The 18337-nt window shown below is 41.6% G+C and overlaps 1 protein-coding gene across 4 annotated transcripts in view; it reads right to left on the reverse strand.

Annotated features, from left to right (window-relative positions):
- ino80 (INO80 complex ATPase subunit) overlaps positions 1-18337 on the reverse strand; it is a 210204-nt gene that overhangs the window by 60711 nt on the left and 131156 nt on the right. For all 4 annotated transcript variants that reach the window (XM_080202971.1, XM_080202972.1, XM_080202970.1 and 1 more), the window contains exon 27: positions 2457-2584. In XM_080202971.1, the coding sequence (XP_080059097.1) occupies positions 2457-2584 (128 nt within the window). The remainder of the gene's footprint in view (positions 1-2456; positions 2585-18337) is intronic.

Genomic DNA, 18337 nt, shown 5'->3' on the forward strand with positions numbered 1-18337 from the left:
AAACCGTTCTTTTTATTTGGCTTTTAACTCAGCATTCTTCCCATTATTAAAGGTCTATTTTTCTGGCCTTCTGAATCTAGTCAGATATAGAGATATAAATAAAGATATACAATATAAAGATATTAGCAATTTGAGTAAATTCCCTTTTGTGGATCTTTGTTGGAAATTGTACTTTACACGACTTTGCATTGAACTATAAATGCCTACTTTATGATCTCTACCCTAGTTTTTGCGATCCCACACATTATCCTTGGTTTCCTGTGCCCCCCTATTTATACGGCAAACTTCCACTTCATTCCGTGTGCCTCTGTCCAAATCATGAACAGGCGAGTTGAAAAAGTGATTTATAATGTCGATCCATAAGGCACATCACTTGCCATATTCCATCATATCCAAAGGATCCCTTTTAATTGCACTTTTTGCGTTCTATCCTTCAGCCATCCCATTTGGAAACGTTTAGTCCAAACCTAGGATAGCATTATCAGTTCCTATAGAATGCTTCTTCAGAGTACTGATTGGTAGATCATGTCTCTCCCCTTTCTCATGGATCTTGATTCATCTGATGGTGCAGAATATCCTTATATCCCTTGGTTCAAGATGTTGAGAACCCATGAAGACTGACCTGTTTTCTATCATCATCAGTGAGCACGCAGAAATCAAGCAAGTCCAAAACTATCCTGATTTGAGCACCAAAACTTAATTATAAAAACTTTTCCTAAGAAAAGGCCATTACTGGGCTGACTGTAAATAAGAACGTGGGAAGGAGATAAGGGATGAGGGAGATGCGGAGTATGGTTCCTACAAGTGAAGAGAGATCCTGGTGTGTGATACAAACCTTAGCGCCAACCCATGTGAGAGCAAAGTGCCAGCTGGCTTTTGAACAAGAGGACATACTGATGTTGAAATCATACAAGCAGGGCATGCTTTTGGTAGATAATATTCTCATGCACACAGTGGGAGGAATTCTCCCATTTTGAGACTAAGTGTGGTGGCTGCAGCCCCACCAACCAGAATGGCAGGACCGCATGATTCAACCACTTGCCCGCAGCTGGGTATGAAGGTCCTTGCGCCATATTTTAACACCAGTCCAGCACATTTCATTCTGTCCAGCCCACTTGCCTGTCACAAGACTGTGCACAATGTCAACAAACCAGAGGGAAAAGGCTAGCAGCCTTAAGATGTCTGAATCTCGACTGAACCATTTCCCCCACTCCAAGTTCATCACACGCAAGATGACCATGACCCATTTGGGCCTCTATCGACTGCCTCTTGACTCTTCATTGATCGCCCTTCAGTAAAGGATGTGGTAGCCCATTGATCCCCGTCCCAACCCACCACTGTTTGAGAACTTTTTATGCAGGCTTGTCGGGGTCCAGCTTTCCTCCACTGTCTTTCCTCTGCCTTCTTCAGCCACCTCTTTGCCCCCCCCACCTGCCATCCTGAGTCTTCATCCTCCCCTTCTCTGTGACAGCCCACAAGACAACCCCCTAACATAGCACATCACCCTCATTTGAACTTCAGACTTTTGTTTGGAGAGGGGGGTGGGTAGAAGGAGAAGAACATTGTAGTCCCCAACCCCAGGTGCAATACTGAACAGAAACGTGACACAGGAGGATCCATGGGTACAGCAGCACAGTGTTGTCCACAAACACCAACTCAGAATGGAGATGGATTGCAGAAACTGGTGAACAGTGCATCAGGAGCAGCACAACACTATGGCAGAAAGGATTGGGCGCACTCACCTTGAAATCTCTGACAAACTGAGCCTTGAGCATGTCACTCTTTAGCAATCAATCAAGTTTGTCACTGACATCACTTCCCACTGACAGGTCTTCCAATCATGTGATACGACAGGATACTGGCAGGCAGCTGTTTTAATGGAGTGCAAATGAGGCTCACACCTCCAGGATGACTGACCTGCCATTAACCAGTCAGTGGAAGAATTGCAACATTGTTCTACGCTGGTGGGTTTCCTAGTTTTTGGCTTATGCCAGTTTCCACCTGCTATGGGTGTGTTGGCAGAATTCCACCCAGCATTTCTGTTCTTTCAGACATATCTATCTCAGATTTGTGAACTGCATGGTCTCATGAGATTTTCCAAAAATCAATTCATTATTCTGCCTAGAACTATCCCTTTCATAATACCCTGGAGAAAATGATTAGGACCTGGAAAAAGGTTTGTTCAAATTGAAAAAGGAATTGCTACCTAAAAACAAGCTGTAACAACTCAAATAGTCAGTATTTCAAAATTGAGAGGTTTGCCCTCAATGCTGTAGTCAGAGAAATTATAACAGTGCAGCAACAGGCTTTTAGGTTTGCTGGCTCTTTGCTCAATCAGTTCCAAAGACGCAGTCATCAAACTGAAATGCAGGTATCATTTTTTTCACCGCTCTGGTATTTCCTTTTGCAATTTGAACAGTAACATTTTATTCAGTAAGAATCAGATCGCTCCTTACCTCCAGCAGATCAATCATGCGTGTCATCTGGGAGTAAATGAGCACACGATGACCCTGAGCTTTTAAGCGCGTCAGTAGGATATCGAGCGTGTGCAGCTTCCCACTGTCTGTGATCAGGCTTTCTTTGTCTGAAATAAACACATGGAGTTTTAAGAATATTTAAATGTTTCAAAGTGAAGTAGTGCTCCCACTTCCCTCTTCAGCTAATTTTCTCTCCCTCGCTTCAATATGATTCCGTGGATACTAACTAGCTATTGTGTGAACTTAGACAGCAAATGTTGGTAGGGTGCTTGTCAGAGATTTCAGTCCATCCTGATCCTACACCCACTCATCACCTTTCTTTACTCAAAGCACTTTCCAATATAAAATCAATTGCCCAATTTAGCCCTGACTCTTTAATGGACATGAACTCCTAGCATCACCTGAGCCACAGGAAGCTGCATCTGATTCAAGTTTTAATTTTTATTTCAATTATTATTAATTATACGCAAGCTGTACAGCCCTAGCTAATTTTCTCCTCTCTAGCTAATGAGGCCAATTATAGCTCAGTGTTTCATGCAAAGCCCAGTAAAATACAAGTCCTGCTTTGCCTTATTAAGAACTACAGTAGGAAAAAAGGGGTGAATGAAATAAAGCAAAACGTAAAAAATTAAAAGAACAAGAAAATGGGACTAGGAATAGTTCTTTCAGTCAGGGTACAGACAGGTTTTCTCCTGAAAGAGCTTCCGAATCAGTTTTACAGCACAATGATGTGAACCACATAGTACCCAGGTTGTAGGGATGCAGACTGAACTCTCAGCAAGTTATATTTATATACTGCTTTTAACATCATGATAATGTAGCAAAATGCTCCACAAGAACATGATAAAACAAACTAAGAAAATATTCGGTCAGATGACTAAAAGCTTGGTTAACGAGACGGACTTTAAGGAGGGTTCTGAAGGAAAAAAGTGAGGTAGATAGATGGAGAAATGCAGTGAATGTATTCCAGAGTTGGGGCCCAGGCAACTAAAGGCTCAACTACCAAAGATGCAGTGATTATGATGGAGTTGGCACAATAGGGGTGCAGATATCTCAGAGTCTGGAGGAAATTACTGAGATAGGGAGCGTGGAAAGGCCAGGGAGGGATTTGAAAACAATGAGAATTTAAAATCAAGACATAGCCTGACAGGAGTGTATTGGTGCACTCATGTCAAGCTAACAAAGTAACAAAGACATCAATGAGGATTTTAGCAGAAGACAAGCTGAGGCAAGGATGAAACCAGGCAACATTACAGCAGTAGAAATAGGCCGTCTTAATGACGGCACGAAAAGGAGTCTGGAAGCTCAACCTGATTCAAATGTGACGCCAAGGCTACAAATAGAGTGGCTTAATCTTAGATTGCTACCAGAAAACTGATGTTGGTAGCTTGGGAATGGAGTTTGGAGTGAGGACGGAAAACAATGGCTTCAAATTTCCCACTGTATCATTGGAGAAAAATTTTCAGTATTGGATAAGCAATCTGATAACTTCGCCACTGTTGCCAAAATTGAGAGAAGTAGTGATGTAGAGCTGGGTATATGCGAAAATTAACACTGTCTTCAGATGATGTCACTGAGCAGCAGCATATGGTTAATAAATAGGAGACGACCAAGAATATAGTCTTTAGGTGCACCAGTAGGAACAGGAAGATAACCATGAGAGCATGGAGCTGTGTTGGAGCCACACAAGTGACAACTGTGGAGAAAAGTCATGGGCTAACAGTCAAAAAATGGAGGAGAAAGAATGACAGCAGGTGTAATGAAGGAATGCAGGTGACTGGGAGCTCAAGTTTTACATTTGCAGCTTCATGCATGTAATATAATGTCAACTGTAACTTCCAGGTTCATTCACCTTCCCTTCCCCCCTCTGCACAAACTTTCACAGGACCCAGTTTAAAGTAAAAGTGTTCACTCTCTCCCTGCTGCAAGAAATTACCAGATGATCTTATAACCAACATCTCCACAACATATACACAAAAGAGCTATCAGCTGATAATTTTCTGTACATTCAATTGGCAAGGAGGAAGCAGAGGCCAAGTGTTGAACAGGCTCATTTGATTTATTGTCACATGTAGAAGTCTACTGCAAAAAATATTGTTTCTTGCGTGCTATACGAAACATACTATACATAGAGAAGGGGAGGGTGCAGAATGTAGTGTTACAGTCATACCTAGTGGTTAAAGTAGCAGAGCATTACCCATCTGGGAAATAATTCTAGCACTGCATAATGTACATTCATTATACAATTATAAAACATATCAACCTTCATGAGTATCATGATTAATATAAATTTCTTTGAAGAACTTCTGAGATGTGTTAGGGTGGCACGATGATTGGCACTGCTGCCTCACACTGCCACGGCCCCAGGTTAGACTCCCGACTCAGATCACTGTCTGTGGGGAATCTGCAAGTTCGCCCTATATCTAAGTGGGTTTCCTCCTGGTGCTCCGGTTTAATCCCACAGTCCGAAAGACATGCCGGTTAGGTGCATTGGACATACTAAGTTTGCCTGCTTTGTACCTGAACAGGCGCCAGAGTGTGGCGACTAGGGGATTTTCACAGTAATTTCATTGCAGCGTTAATGTTAGCCTACTTGTGACACCCATAAATAAACTAAAATACCATGTGATTTTCTTTAGGCCACACTTGGAGGCACATTTTTCACAGGAAGCCAGGATTACTGGTATATACCAGTACTCATCAATAATCATATGGTGATTTATGGCAGTAGAAAAAATGCTGCTTTTATAAGCTCTGAGAAACACACGCAAGGGACTTAAGAAATGCAAGGAATGCTGCATCCTGGAGAGATGAAACCTCCCATACTCCAGGCTAAACTATAGACAACAACAATACTCTTGTTTCTTGCAGTAACAATTTGTCCTCTCTGTACTGAGAATGGTTTCAATACCAACCTAAACATTCTCACAATGCAATGGGGCAAAGCAGTAATGGGGCAAGATGGCTCTTATTTTTGGCAGCTGGATATGGCCAGCAGGAGCTGCATTGTAGGTGGGGTTCATTTCATACTGTTGGGATATTTCTCCAGGGACAGATAAGGACTGGAAACATGAATTAATGTATTATCACAAATCTCTGATTGTTTACACCGAGGGAAAATTAACTATAGAAAATGGCTGGGAAAGGAAAAATGCAGTTTGATTTAATGCTGCTGACCTCAGTGGGAGGGTGTTGGATGGTCCGAGAATGAAAAAGTAAGAATGCAACCACTGAAATTCAAATTCTGCACTCTTTCTGTTCATTAGATTGGGCATGGAGTTTTGTAAGATTACACAAACTGCACTGATTTAACAAATATCAGAGCAAGAAACAAGTGTGGGATGATTCCCACATTCTTGACTGCTACTACACCCCATCACTTCACAGCTCCTATGAACCAAGTATCTTGGAGCAACCTCCATACGCAAAAAAAATCATGGATTTCCTGACTAGCATTGTTGGATACAGGGGAGTGATACTTTGACCAACCCCACACTGAAAATTCCCTTGGAATGACAGTCTATCACTCACCATGCCTGCTCAATATAGAACTTGAATTGAAAAGTAAACGTTCACATCTTCAGGATGTCTCAATACACTCACAGCAAATGAAGTATCTTAAACATAGCTATGGAGACAAACAGTGCCAATTTGTGCACAGAAAGGTACTTCAAAGAGCAAATAAGATAAATGAGATAGTCATATGCTTTTGAAGATGTTAATTGAGAGAAGAATCTTGACATCAGGTGAACTTATCTGCTTTTTGAATAAGACCAGGTACCAGGAGATATTTTTTGTCTATTCAAGTAGACTGGGTCCCCAAAAGATATCGTTATCAACAATGCAGCCTGGATTGTGCACTCAGTTAGTGGAATGTGCACGTGAGTCAGCAATTCTAAAGAGGTAACTGTTTTTAGATGGAGTTCTGAAGGACTTGAACAGAGTGTTTCTGTCATCTGTTTCCCTTCTATTTGCTGATGGACCTGCAGTATATTTCAGGAACGCTCAGCTTCAATTTCATGTTGATAACTTCCATTTGCTGCCCCAAAGAATGACTTTCTAATACAGCACTCCTCAAATTAACATCCATATACAGCCAATAAATACCGGAAACTAACCCACAAGCACCCAAGAGCTCTGCTTCCAGTTGTTTCAGGTGTTTTAAGTCAATAGCTTTCCCTGTTTGAACTTTGTGGGATTGAAAGCTTGGAAAGGGCCGTTCCTAACACTGTTGCCTTATAGGTGGATCAATCCTAAATCAAAACAGGGAATCATCAGTGTCAATAACTGGAGATATTTGTAAGTTAACCAGAACAGAATTTAAATTTTTCACATGAGCTGCAGAAAACACAGTTCTTTGCTAGGTGGCCCATGAGCACAACTATTTTAAAATACTCCAGAAAATGTGTTCTGACTGCAATGGGCATCATTACTAAAACATGGAGAGGCAGCAGGTAAAAGGTGACCGTGGATTATCCCTTTCATTTCAAATATTAGGAAGCACATTATAATGCTGAAATAAATGTACATCATTAATTAAGACCACAAATGTCAGGGGAACTTCATTCATTGAAGGAGTGAGGTCAAATACAACAACTGCTCCCAGCATCTTTCCTTCCTCTAGTCTCTCCCCATTTTTTTCTTGAATTTCACATTGACTACATATCCCCAGCATCCAGGCTCCAGTGGTGGTGCCCTTGCCAGTATCTCACCCAAGATCCCACTTTGATATGTGAATTCACAGGTATATCCTTCATTTTGTAAATAGATTTACTGGTTCTGTAAACAGCAAATCCATGTACAGTTTCTTTTCAATTGAAAGTGCAATTTACAACCTATAATACACTTTATACAACATGTGGATTTCTAATCATTTCAAAGTAATGGGAGTACCATAACTAAATGTGAGATCAGGGCAGCAACAAAAGTGATAACCCAATATTTACTTTTCCTCTGATTTGGAATCAGGAAGGTTGAGCATTTTTCATAGGTAATCTGATTGAAACTTCTGACATTGAAGTAGATTGAGAAAGGTGTTGTTCCACTGAAAGGGAATGGACTTGTAAGGAAGGACAAATAAAGTCAATAACTGAATACGTTTCTGGAGAGGCATATGGAGTACACCTCAAAAATTAACCTACTTTAGTTCTACTGGTTCTTGGGCATTACCAGCAAGGTCAGCATTTATTGCACAACTCTAACTGCCCTTGAGAATGTGATGACAAACCAGCTTCTTGAACCACTGAAATGCAAGTGGTGTAGGTACAACCCCCGTGCTTTTCTCTGGACAGGTTTGATACTGTGCAATTAAGGAACTACATAGCTGTGGATCCTGGGAGTCACATGTAGGCCAGCTTACATAAGGCTTCATATTTTGTCCAATGAAGGAGCCAATGGTTATTAGTGAACCAGGTGGGTTTTTGGCAACTTTTGCAGTTCCATGATCATCAGCATTTTATTCCAAATTTGTTAACGAATTGAATTTCAATCCCCCCAGTTGCCGCGGTGGGATTTGAACTCAAGTCTCTGGAGCTTTCGTCTGGGCCTCTGGATTACCAGTCCAGTAACATTGCCATTCTGCCACTGCCCTCTTTCCCAGCCTTAATATTCCTAGAACTTCACTGACTGTGGAGGGTATTAAAAGTAGACATTGTTGTAGCAGCAGGCCCAAAGTAACTCCCCACTTGATCATTTTTCTTGGAAAACACATCATGGGAACTTTGACTCTACGATACAATCTGACTTGTTACATTACTAGAATATTCCAGGAGCATGGAAAAACACAGACAGCAAGATAAAGGGATAAGCAGCAAAACAAGAAAGCTTGTGTGGACTTGTATATCAGAATGTTGGATCTCATTGTCACTGTGCAGTTCAAATCCAACATTTGAAGTAACCTTGAGGATCACTTTCCGAAAAGTGGCTGCAAAAATGAACTGGCTCATTTGTCTACAAGAGCCCCATCACTCACTTTACTCAATAAAACTGTGTGTATGAACAACAGTCTCCCACCAGAAACTTGCAAAAGAACCAGTTCAATGAGTCTTCTGCTTTTGTACTGAGGAGCACAGCAGGATCATAAAACACCAAGTTTCCACCAATTTCACCATGTGTCAGCCTTTAACACATTCTGTCCCCCTGGGGCAACTTTAATCTATTTCCAGAACCTTACATTACACAACATGGGACTTCATTACACACGGCTTCTTTAATCCAGTGTTACATTATCACATTTCCTTCACAGTTAACATTTCTACTATGCAACACTAAATTGACAGTACACCTCTAGGTCTGGTCTCAAGTTAACTTTTAAATTGTCAGCATAACTTCAGACTTACAGCAAGATAGGGACTGTGTGCGTGCTGCACTGTCAGAGGTATATTCCAACGGTCACAAAATTTAATCAAGGCCATGAAGCCTACTCAAAAGGATATTGAAAATCCTTCAAAAAGGGCCAACAATCCCTCTCCTAACCAGAGTATCAAAGCCAAATGGTTAGTCATGCATATAGTTGCTCTGTGGGATCTCACTTTATGCAAAATGGTTAGTGTGTTTGCTGCCACTGCACTTCAGAAATGATTGTTGAGCTTTGAGGTTTTTAAGAAGCACATTATACTAATAGGAGTTCAATTTCTTGTTTGTCTGATGGTACAATCTTCCAAGAACTATACAAGTATAATCCCTTTTTAAAAGAAGGTTGATCGACGTGTAATTATTCATGTCATGGCTGCAGTGTCAAACTCTCTGAGACCTTTGAGAGGAAAGCGGGAGTGTTTGAACTGTAAAAATATCCAACAAAACTCAGAGAAACGTCAGTACTGTTTGTGAACCTAGCCAGTCTATTCTTCCTGTTTGCAATTTATATTTAGATGGGAGCTGGGAAGGGAAATAGGAGATGGTTTGGCCCAGATGTGGACTGCTCTATAACTCATTTCCACAACAGGAGGAAACTCAGAGGCAAGTTTCCTGGTTAGCTTGCTGGCAGGGAACTCGAGTGAAATATTTAACAGAAGCAAGCTGATTTTCTACTTTGAAGTGGCGGAGGGGAGGGAGGGGAAGGGTAGTGGAGGAGAGTAGTGCCTGGAGAACAGCAGTAAAGGAATTACAGCAAGCTGACAGTATAAATGGACTACTTTGATATTGAGGCTGAAGGAAATTCTATTTCGTATGTAACAATTAGTACATACAACTTAAACACAAATTATAACAATGACTGACCGCCTAGCGATGGTTCATTGTCTCACAGTATGCCAGTCTCCAAAATGACTCCATCCCCTAATCCCCCTAGGCTAAGGTTAACTATCTTTGAAGAAATAAACTTTGTAGAATTAGTTTTGTCTTGAGGAAGTAAGAGATTAGTGCTATTTCACACTTAGTTCCCCCAATATTCCAAGATTTATAATCCCAGGGAGATCGTGCTTGATATTATTGGCATTAGTACTATTTAAGACCAAAGAACTGACATTAACTTTAACTGATGAACTGTGACCCAGACAATTCCACAGAATTCCTATCACAGTGTCTGTGTACCTGCCCCGAAGGCGTTTCCTCTACTGATCACAATTCTATAGGTGCCTGACTACCTTGTGTCATGTCCCAGTTGATAGCACTCTCATCTCAGGTGACGTTTGAACCCAAACCTTGATAGCTGAACACAGAATTCAGGCTGTCAATGCAGCACAATACCAGGGGAGTATTGGAGGTGCAGTCTTTTGGATCAGATGTTATATTCTCAAATGAATATAAAAGATCATTTGATATTATTCCAAGTAAGCAGGGAAATTATCCCTCCTATCACAGCCAATATTTATATTTCAATTAAAACAGATCTGGCAATCATTTGCAGTTCATAAGACTTTGCTATGTGCAAATTGGCTGTCATGTTTTCTACAATACAACAGTGATGACATTTCAAAAGTATAGATTATAGAGTTGAGACATCCGGAAGTCATGCAACTATGATAAAGGGATAAGCAGCATAATAAGAAAGCTCATGGTTTTGTATATTAGAATGTTGGCTCTCATTGTCACTGCAGCTCAAACCCAACATTTGACGTAACCATGAGGATCACCCTCTGAGAAATGGGCTGTAAATAAATGAAATGTCTTCTTTTTCTAGTGCTCAACCACATGCCCATTCTTCAAGTGTGAGAGTGACAGCAGGTTGCTTGACAATGGAGGGTGTCACAGTCCAGCTCAACCTGCCTTCACTCAATGCACGTATACTATTTAACAGGGGTAAAGACGGGAGTCTTGGGGCAATATTTCTAGTCCCTGATCCATACAACACAACACCCGTTATAATGTGGACACTCCCTTCCCTCCCACCACCCGAGCTCAACTAATAATCCAACTAGGGCCAACTTAGGCTTCTCAGCCTGTTATTAAGTACCACACCACCTGATGCAGTTACCTAAGGAGCCACTGAGGAGCTAGAAAGGACAGAGTGAGGCCAGGCAGTTTTGCAGAAAGTAATTCCCAAGCGTCACAGCAACTTGTTGACATGAAGGTTTCAAGCTCCATTAACTAGGTTTATTGGAGCACCTTCTACACCCAGAAACACAACATCGAGCAGAGGTGCGTTCAGGCATAGCATTTCAGTCTGAACGCAGCCCAACACGCTGGGCCCGCTCTCCCTACACTCAAACATGCAAGTCTGGACACTGAATGATAATGTTTAATTTTTTTTAAAATCAAAACATTGATGAAAGGTAAATAGCACAGTAACAATATAGCCAACTGAAAATGTTTAACCCTTTGAGAACTGTCATGTAGCTAAAACAGAAAGCGCAAATTGACATGCTTCAGTTTAATGCAGGAATACAGACCACCAGCCAAAACGAACTCAGTATCACTGATGTGTCCTTACTTAGAGGCTCTCTGATCTGTACCAGTATCTCTCAGTTTCATATCCTTGGGAGCACATGAAGTGGAGGACATTAACCCACAGATTTAAATACGTTCATGTCTGATCTTTGACCTATCATGATATACCTGCTTTTGCCCCAAGTTTGTTAATACTTTGATTACAAAAACCTATCAATCTCAGATGTAAAATGTACAATTGATTCAATATCAACTGCTTTTATAGGAGAGAATTCCTGACTTCTACCATCCTGTGTATAAAAATAGCTCCTGATTTGGGTTGAAAGTCTTGGCTCTAACTTTTAGACTGTGGCCCTGAGTCAGAGACTCCCCCAACCAGCAGAATGAGTCTCTATCTACCCCACTAGCTCCCCTTAAATCTACTCAAGACTTTGAAATCAAACCTCACCTAAACTTTCTAAATCCCAGGGAATACAATCCTAGTTCAACATAATCCCTCCTTCCAATTTAACCCTTGGAGTCCTTAGCCTCATACTCTGATCTGTGGCCTTAACCACTGAGACCCTCTAATATACAGAGCTAGCTTAGTATTACACCAAGGCACGTCTTTGTCCCTGATGTTGAACTTTGTTTCTCAAGTTTAATTACCATATAAATACAGATACTGACAGTCCACAAGGCTCCCTGACTTCTGTCCAGCCTCAATCCACAGGATAAAAACAAAATTCCTGAAATTACAAATTGTGAATCAACTTGGCAGGTGGGAGGGGATCTCACTATGATCAAACTCCATTAAATCAGGCAAATTGTCAGGATCATTCACAATCCATAGTACAGTTGGTCTGGAAAACAGAAACACATTGGTGTAGGAGAGGACGAATGCAGGAGAGGAATGTAGGAGCGCAAGGAACTACAAATGGTCATGAATGTAGCCCAATTCATCATGCAAACCTGCCTCCCATCCATTGACTCTGTTCACACTTCCCACTGCCTCGGTAAAGCAGCCAGCATAACAAAGGACCCCACACACACCAGACATTCTCTCTTTCACCTTCTTCCATCATCAGGTGAAAGGTACAAAGGTCTGAGGTCACATGCCAACCGACATAATGACAGCTTCTTCCCTGCTGCCATCAGACCTTTGAATGGACTTACCTTGCATTAAATTGATCTTACTCTACACCCTAGCTATGACTGGAAAACTACATTCTGCGCGCTTTCTTTTCCTTCTCTATGAACCATATGCTTTGTCTGCATAGCAGGCAAGAAACAATACTTTTCACTGTATATTAATACATGTGACAATAATAAATCAATGAAACCAAATGTTCAGCCTTTTATTTGATGCCCTGAGTAGGGGGCATACAGTGGAGACTCTGGGGCACTGCAAAGGTGGCTTCACTGTGCACTGAATCTGTGCTGTAACTGTCTTGGGAGTTTGATGAGATAGTGTGAAGGGAACTTTATTCTGTACCTATCCTATGCAGTATCTGTGGAGTTTGTTTGATATCTGAAATGGACTATGTTCCATATATCCATACTAGTCCTTGAGCACAGACCAGCCAACACAATAGGTTACAATGCCCTGAGTAGTATGTGGGTTAAGCCCACCCAGTCAACTGTATTCACATTGGACAGGAACCCAATGTCCTGAATTACGTTACGTAAACGTGTGTCAGCTCCTCTGCTATTGTCATGTCACCAGCAGTCTCCAGTAGATCATAGTTACTGGTTGCCAAGCGTGTGGAGACCTGTGTGGGAAGCTAGTGAACTCAGCAGCGACACTGACCGTGGGGTCTGTGCTGCACCATGAGGGGAAACTGTGCCGGAAGTATTTACTACAGACTGCTGGTCCTTAGAGAGGACAGTGGCAGTGCAATCCACCACGTAAACAGATCACTTTCTGCCTTTTAACCCTGTCTCTATGAGTCAGATTGCAATCACTCAGTCATTTCCCATTCATAATGATGGAAATTGCTGACACCTTTAAGAGTGAAGAGGTCAAAGACAGCTACAGCTGCTGTTACACTCAACACTGTGCTGTGACATTGAAGAGTAATAAACCAGGCCTCTAAACTCCCTTGGCTAGGTTCAATGTCACCAAGGAGCTTGCCCCAAGTTATATTTGTAATACAATCAGTTATTCTAATCTAAAATGTCTGAAATAAAACAAAGCGCTGCCAGTTTTATCAGCAAGTATCGAATGCTGTCATCAAATTCAAGGCAGCAAAATCAACAGTGCAATACATTCCAAATTCTACAGCTCAATGTTCCACCATAGTTATAGAGTAAGTAATGTGCCCAGCTTATAGTGACAGACCAGTAATTAGCCCAGTATTATGGTGATATCTGTACCTACCAACAGTGTGCTCTGGTGCAGCACAGTAACAGACCTGCATCCACTATTACTATGCTCTAAATGTTGTACAATGACATGCCTGTCACACCTTTACAATATTTCAGTGTGTGGAGGACAGAGTGCAGGATTACACTGCTGTACAGTTCAGGTGAACATTGTGCAATAAATTCACACAGTGACACTTCAGTGAAATGTGATGCATTGATGAATGTGTGAATGTTGCAATTCTCATATTATAAGGTTACTTTAATGTCTGTGGTTTCACAGTGTAAGCGCGAGAGGCAGCAGCCATGAGGCAGAGTGATCAGATACTTATGTGACTGGACTGAAGACTGGAAATATACAGCCTGAAAAGTCTGTTGCGCTAAGGTGCGAAAAGAAATTGGGTAGAATTCTATCATTTTTGGTCTAAGAGTCAACTCAGGCAGGAAAAGTGATGTGTAGCTTGCTGGCTATTCTTGTCATATTTTTTGACGTTTAGGCAAAAAACATCAATGAAGCAGGTCTCACAATGTCATCCAGACCCAACCCCACCAGCAATGTCAGCTTTCAAGAGATTGAAGTGCCCTATTCATAAAAACATTTAAAGAAATAGATACCTTGCTCCCACACAGGAACTCTTCCCCACCCAACGAGGCCTATGTAAACGTCCCAAACCTCTACAATGGAAGCGCTGCATCCCTGGCATTGTCCTCTGTGGCAGTGCAACCCCCTCCCCCTTACCCAGGTGCATACTTAATGTGTACCCCTAGCAGGAACTGTTCACCAGGTCACTGTTGGGTAAACGCTGGAGGGGGAAGAACACCCCTTAGGTGGAGGGACAATACAGCAGGGAAGATTACTAAAGATCTGAAAATATATGGTAATAACGTTTCCAATCTTTCTTTTCATGACAGGAACCCCATTATATCATTGGCAGGGACAATGGGGATGGAAAATCCTGCTGGCACAAAAGCTGGTTGCAGACTCCTGTTGGAATTTCTGTCCCCACTGGCTTTCACATCCACTGAAAACAGGGACAGAGAAACCAGGCCAGTGTCCTAGTCTGGGGCCCGAATGTTGTTCCTCACAACTCCACAGCTCTCCATTACCTTCTCTTTTTTGCTGTGTTAGTATTCTACCACCACCCAATGGCAGTGATCAAGAACTACAATTCCCTATACTGACTGCAGCAACCTTCAGACTCTGCCTTGAAAATAACAGCTGGTCGCAAGTGTGATTTCTGGTCCCGCAAGCAGTGCACCCCTGCCTGTGGCTTTCCTGGCAGTGTGGGGTGGCTTCATGGGAAATCCTATTGACAGCAGTGGGACCAGAGAATTCCACCACCAGCGAATAGCACGCTGCCTCCTGCCACTGAGAAACTCACAACTGGCAGGCTGGGGTATACCTGATATCTTCTGCCAAATCAGTCATCAAATTGGTATTTTTTTAATAATGGTCTTGCTCCTGCTGGATCTTGGTGCTACAGATCAAAAAAGAAAATGGACTCCAGAAGGGAGACAAGAATGGTTGGAAGGATGATCAAAAAGGACAAGTAGGCACTTTGAGACAGGACAAAGCAGTGTACAGCGGGGGCACATTATATACACATTGTATACACATTAGAGAAGGGGAAGGTGGAGTTTGTGATGAAGGGAGCAAGGATGAGGGACAGTTTTCCACAGATCACATCAATCCTCAAGGTGAAAAGGAGTAGTTTTAGAAAGCTGAGGCGGTGTTTATGTTCAAGGGAAATGGGAAAGAGGTGTTAAGAATTAAAGAGATCATTATACAGAGGTCATTAGCTGGCCTCATCTTTCACCAAGAGAGCCAATGTGCAGCACAAGGACAAGAGAAACAAGAAGGGTAAATGGGATTGAGGAAGGACAGGAGAGCAAATTACAATGGAGGTTGAAATAATCAAGATCACTTCTGCTCAGCATTTTATTATCATACTTCAGGTGAGGGGCAAGATTGACAAGTCAGTGCAGCCTACAACGTTTAACATAGACGTGGTCAACAGACTGCACAAGAGGCAGCCCTTCATGAATAACCTCAGCCGATACCAAAACAAGAGAGTAACTCCATCGAACTAATAAAACGGAACGAATTTCTCCCACCTTCTCCAAACACCAGGGTGAGACTTATTGTAACAACACGGCTGACAGGCAAAAAAGCTTAAAATTAGCAATTTAATGACTGGAGGGATGTAATGCCCTCCAATAGTTAACGATGTTTAACAATTAAAGGGTGACAACAATTTTACTACACTGACTGCACAGAAACAGTGTGCCAATGACTGAAGTTCCGCTGTCTGCAGCCTTTGACTTTGAGAAACCTTCTCCACAGACTCATCAGGTTGCCCTAATCAAACTCTAGCTAGCACTCCAAACTGTGCAGCTCCTTACTTCAAGCCTTTCCTTACTTGTCTGGGCGTGTAAAAGTTTAGTGTCACCCAATCAGTTCTTGCAGATTTACCTTCTTGAGCCCTGCACATGGGCCTCACCTTTGATTTCTTTATCATAAATGAGGGTTCAGATTCTGGGGGTGCTGAATATTATGTTTAGGCTTTGCTCCTGGTCAAATTGACAGGGTTTTTGTACGCAACAACTTGATTATTAATCTCACATCAATCATTTCCTCTCTCGCACTTCCTGTTAGTGTAGGCTGGCAGAGAAACACAAACATGGTTTTCCTGTCCCTTTCCTCCAATTCCTTGGCCTGAACCTTGCAGATGGCGTGATCAGGCAGACTTTACTCAAAAGCTGTTTTTCTGAGAGCAGCAGCTAACACTGGCATGCTCCACATATTTTTTCCTCTCTATCAGCTCTAATCTGCAACAATTTGAGAACAGTTGGATTGTTTACCATCGAACTGTCTCAAATAAGCAATTATTTTGAAGAATATATTACAATCCACTCCTCTCAACAATAACTGTCCAGGAGTGAACATATGAACAACGAGCAGGAGTAGACCGTTCAGCCCTTCAAGCCTATTCCACCATTTAATATCATGACTGTTCTTATACATCCTACCTAACTCCAATAACCTATCACGTCCTTGCTTTTCAAGCATCTATCCATCTCTGCCTTTAAAGAATTCAAAGGCTTTGCCTTCCACCATCTTTTCAGGAAAAGAGTTGTAAAGACTCATGACCCTCAAAGAATTTTACCTTATCGCCATTTTAAATGGGGTATACCCTTATTTCTTAAGCAGTGAACCTAGTTCTAGATTCTCCAAGAGGAAACATCCTCTCCACATTCATCCTGTCAAGGCTCCTCAGGGTCTGGTTTCCATCAAGTTGCCTCTTTCTCTTCTAAACTCTAGCTGATATAAGCCTAGCCTGTCCAATCTTTCCTCATTAGACAACAGGCCCATTCCACCTATTAACCTTGTAAACATCTTCTGAACTGCTTCCAATGCAATTACATCCTTCCTTAAATAAGGTGACCAAAACTGCATGCAGTACTTCAAACGTGGTCTCACAAGTGCCCTCGACAACTGAAGCATAACCTCCCTTTTATTTTGGTTTCACTTCCTCTCATAATAAATGATAATATTCCATCAGCTTTCCCAATTACTTGCTGTACCTGCAAACCAGCCTTTTGTGATTCATGCACCAGGTTCCCCTGTACCTCAGAGCTCTGCAATCTCTCACCATAATGTGCTTATTTTTATTCTTCCTGCCCAAATGGACCATTTCACATTATGCTCCATTTGCCAGACCTTTGCCCACAAAACACATTTGTATCTTTTTGTAGATTTCTTCTTCACAACTTACTTTCTTACCTATCTTTGTGTCGAAAAATTTCCAAGCATCCCTTCATCCAAGTCATTTATATAAATTGTAAACAGTCAAAGTCCCAGCATTGACATATCACTCAATACATGTTGCCAACCTGAAAAAGACCCATTCATAACTACTCTCTTCATGTTAACCAGCTAATCTTCTAAACATGCCAATGTCACCCTCCTCTATACCATAAGCTTTTCATTTCCAAAATAACCTTTGATGTATCATTTTATAAAATGCCTTCTGGAAATCTAAGTACAGTACATCCACCAGTTTCTCTTCATCCGCAGCACATGATTAAGAGGTTGAACATGATTTCCCTTTCACAAAACCATATTGACTCTGCCTGATTACCTTGAGCTTAGCCAAGTAGCCTGTTATAACTTCTTTAATGATAACTTCTAACATTTTTCCCCATCAGTTTTAATTTGAGTGTTTCCTCACTGCCTTGTACACCACAATGTAATTCAAGCCATCCTAACCATCCCTCACTGACCCTAAAAGGGGAAGCACTTAGATGTTACAATAGGTCTCATTACTATGGGGTTGGAGAAATGCAGCCAGAATTCTTGTGCTTGATCTTTGTTGGTAAGACACAACACATTTAAAAATAACATGTGGTCTCCAGATTCTACTGGCATCGCAGCAGCAGGTAGCATTACAAGGGTCAAGTTATACAAACTAATGTTACGTGATCATCCTCCATGTTTAAGCCAGTTATTTCCAGCAGCAATAGATAAACTCAGCACAGGGTAACAATGAACTAGTGTAATTCCCAATGGTAGATACCTCACTAAAGATGAGTAAAGACTTCTGTGTTCACTTAAGGGACCAGAGAAGTTAGCAATCCTTGCCAATTCTATTTACTTTGACAAATAGCATTGGTTCCACTTCTGTTTAATT

Source organism: Carcharhinus amblyrhynchos, chromosome 14, assembly GCF_965287045.1.
Source record: "Carcharhinus amblyrhynchos chromosome 14, sCarAmb.v2.hapA, whole genome shotgun sequence".
NCBI lineage: Eukaryota > Metazoa > Chordata > Chondrichthyes > Carcharhiniformes > Carcharhinidae > Carcharhinus > Carcharhinus amblyrhynchos.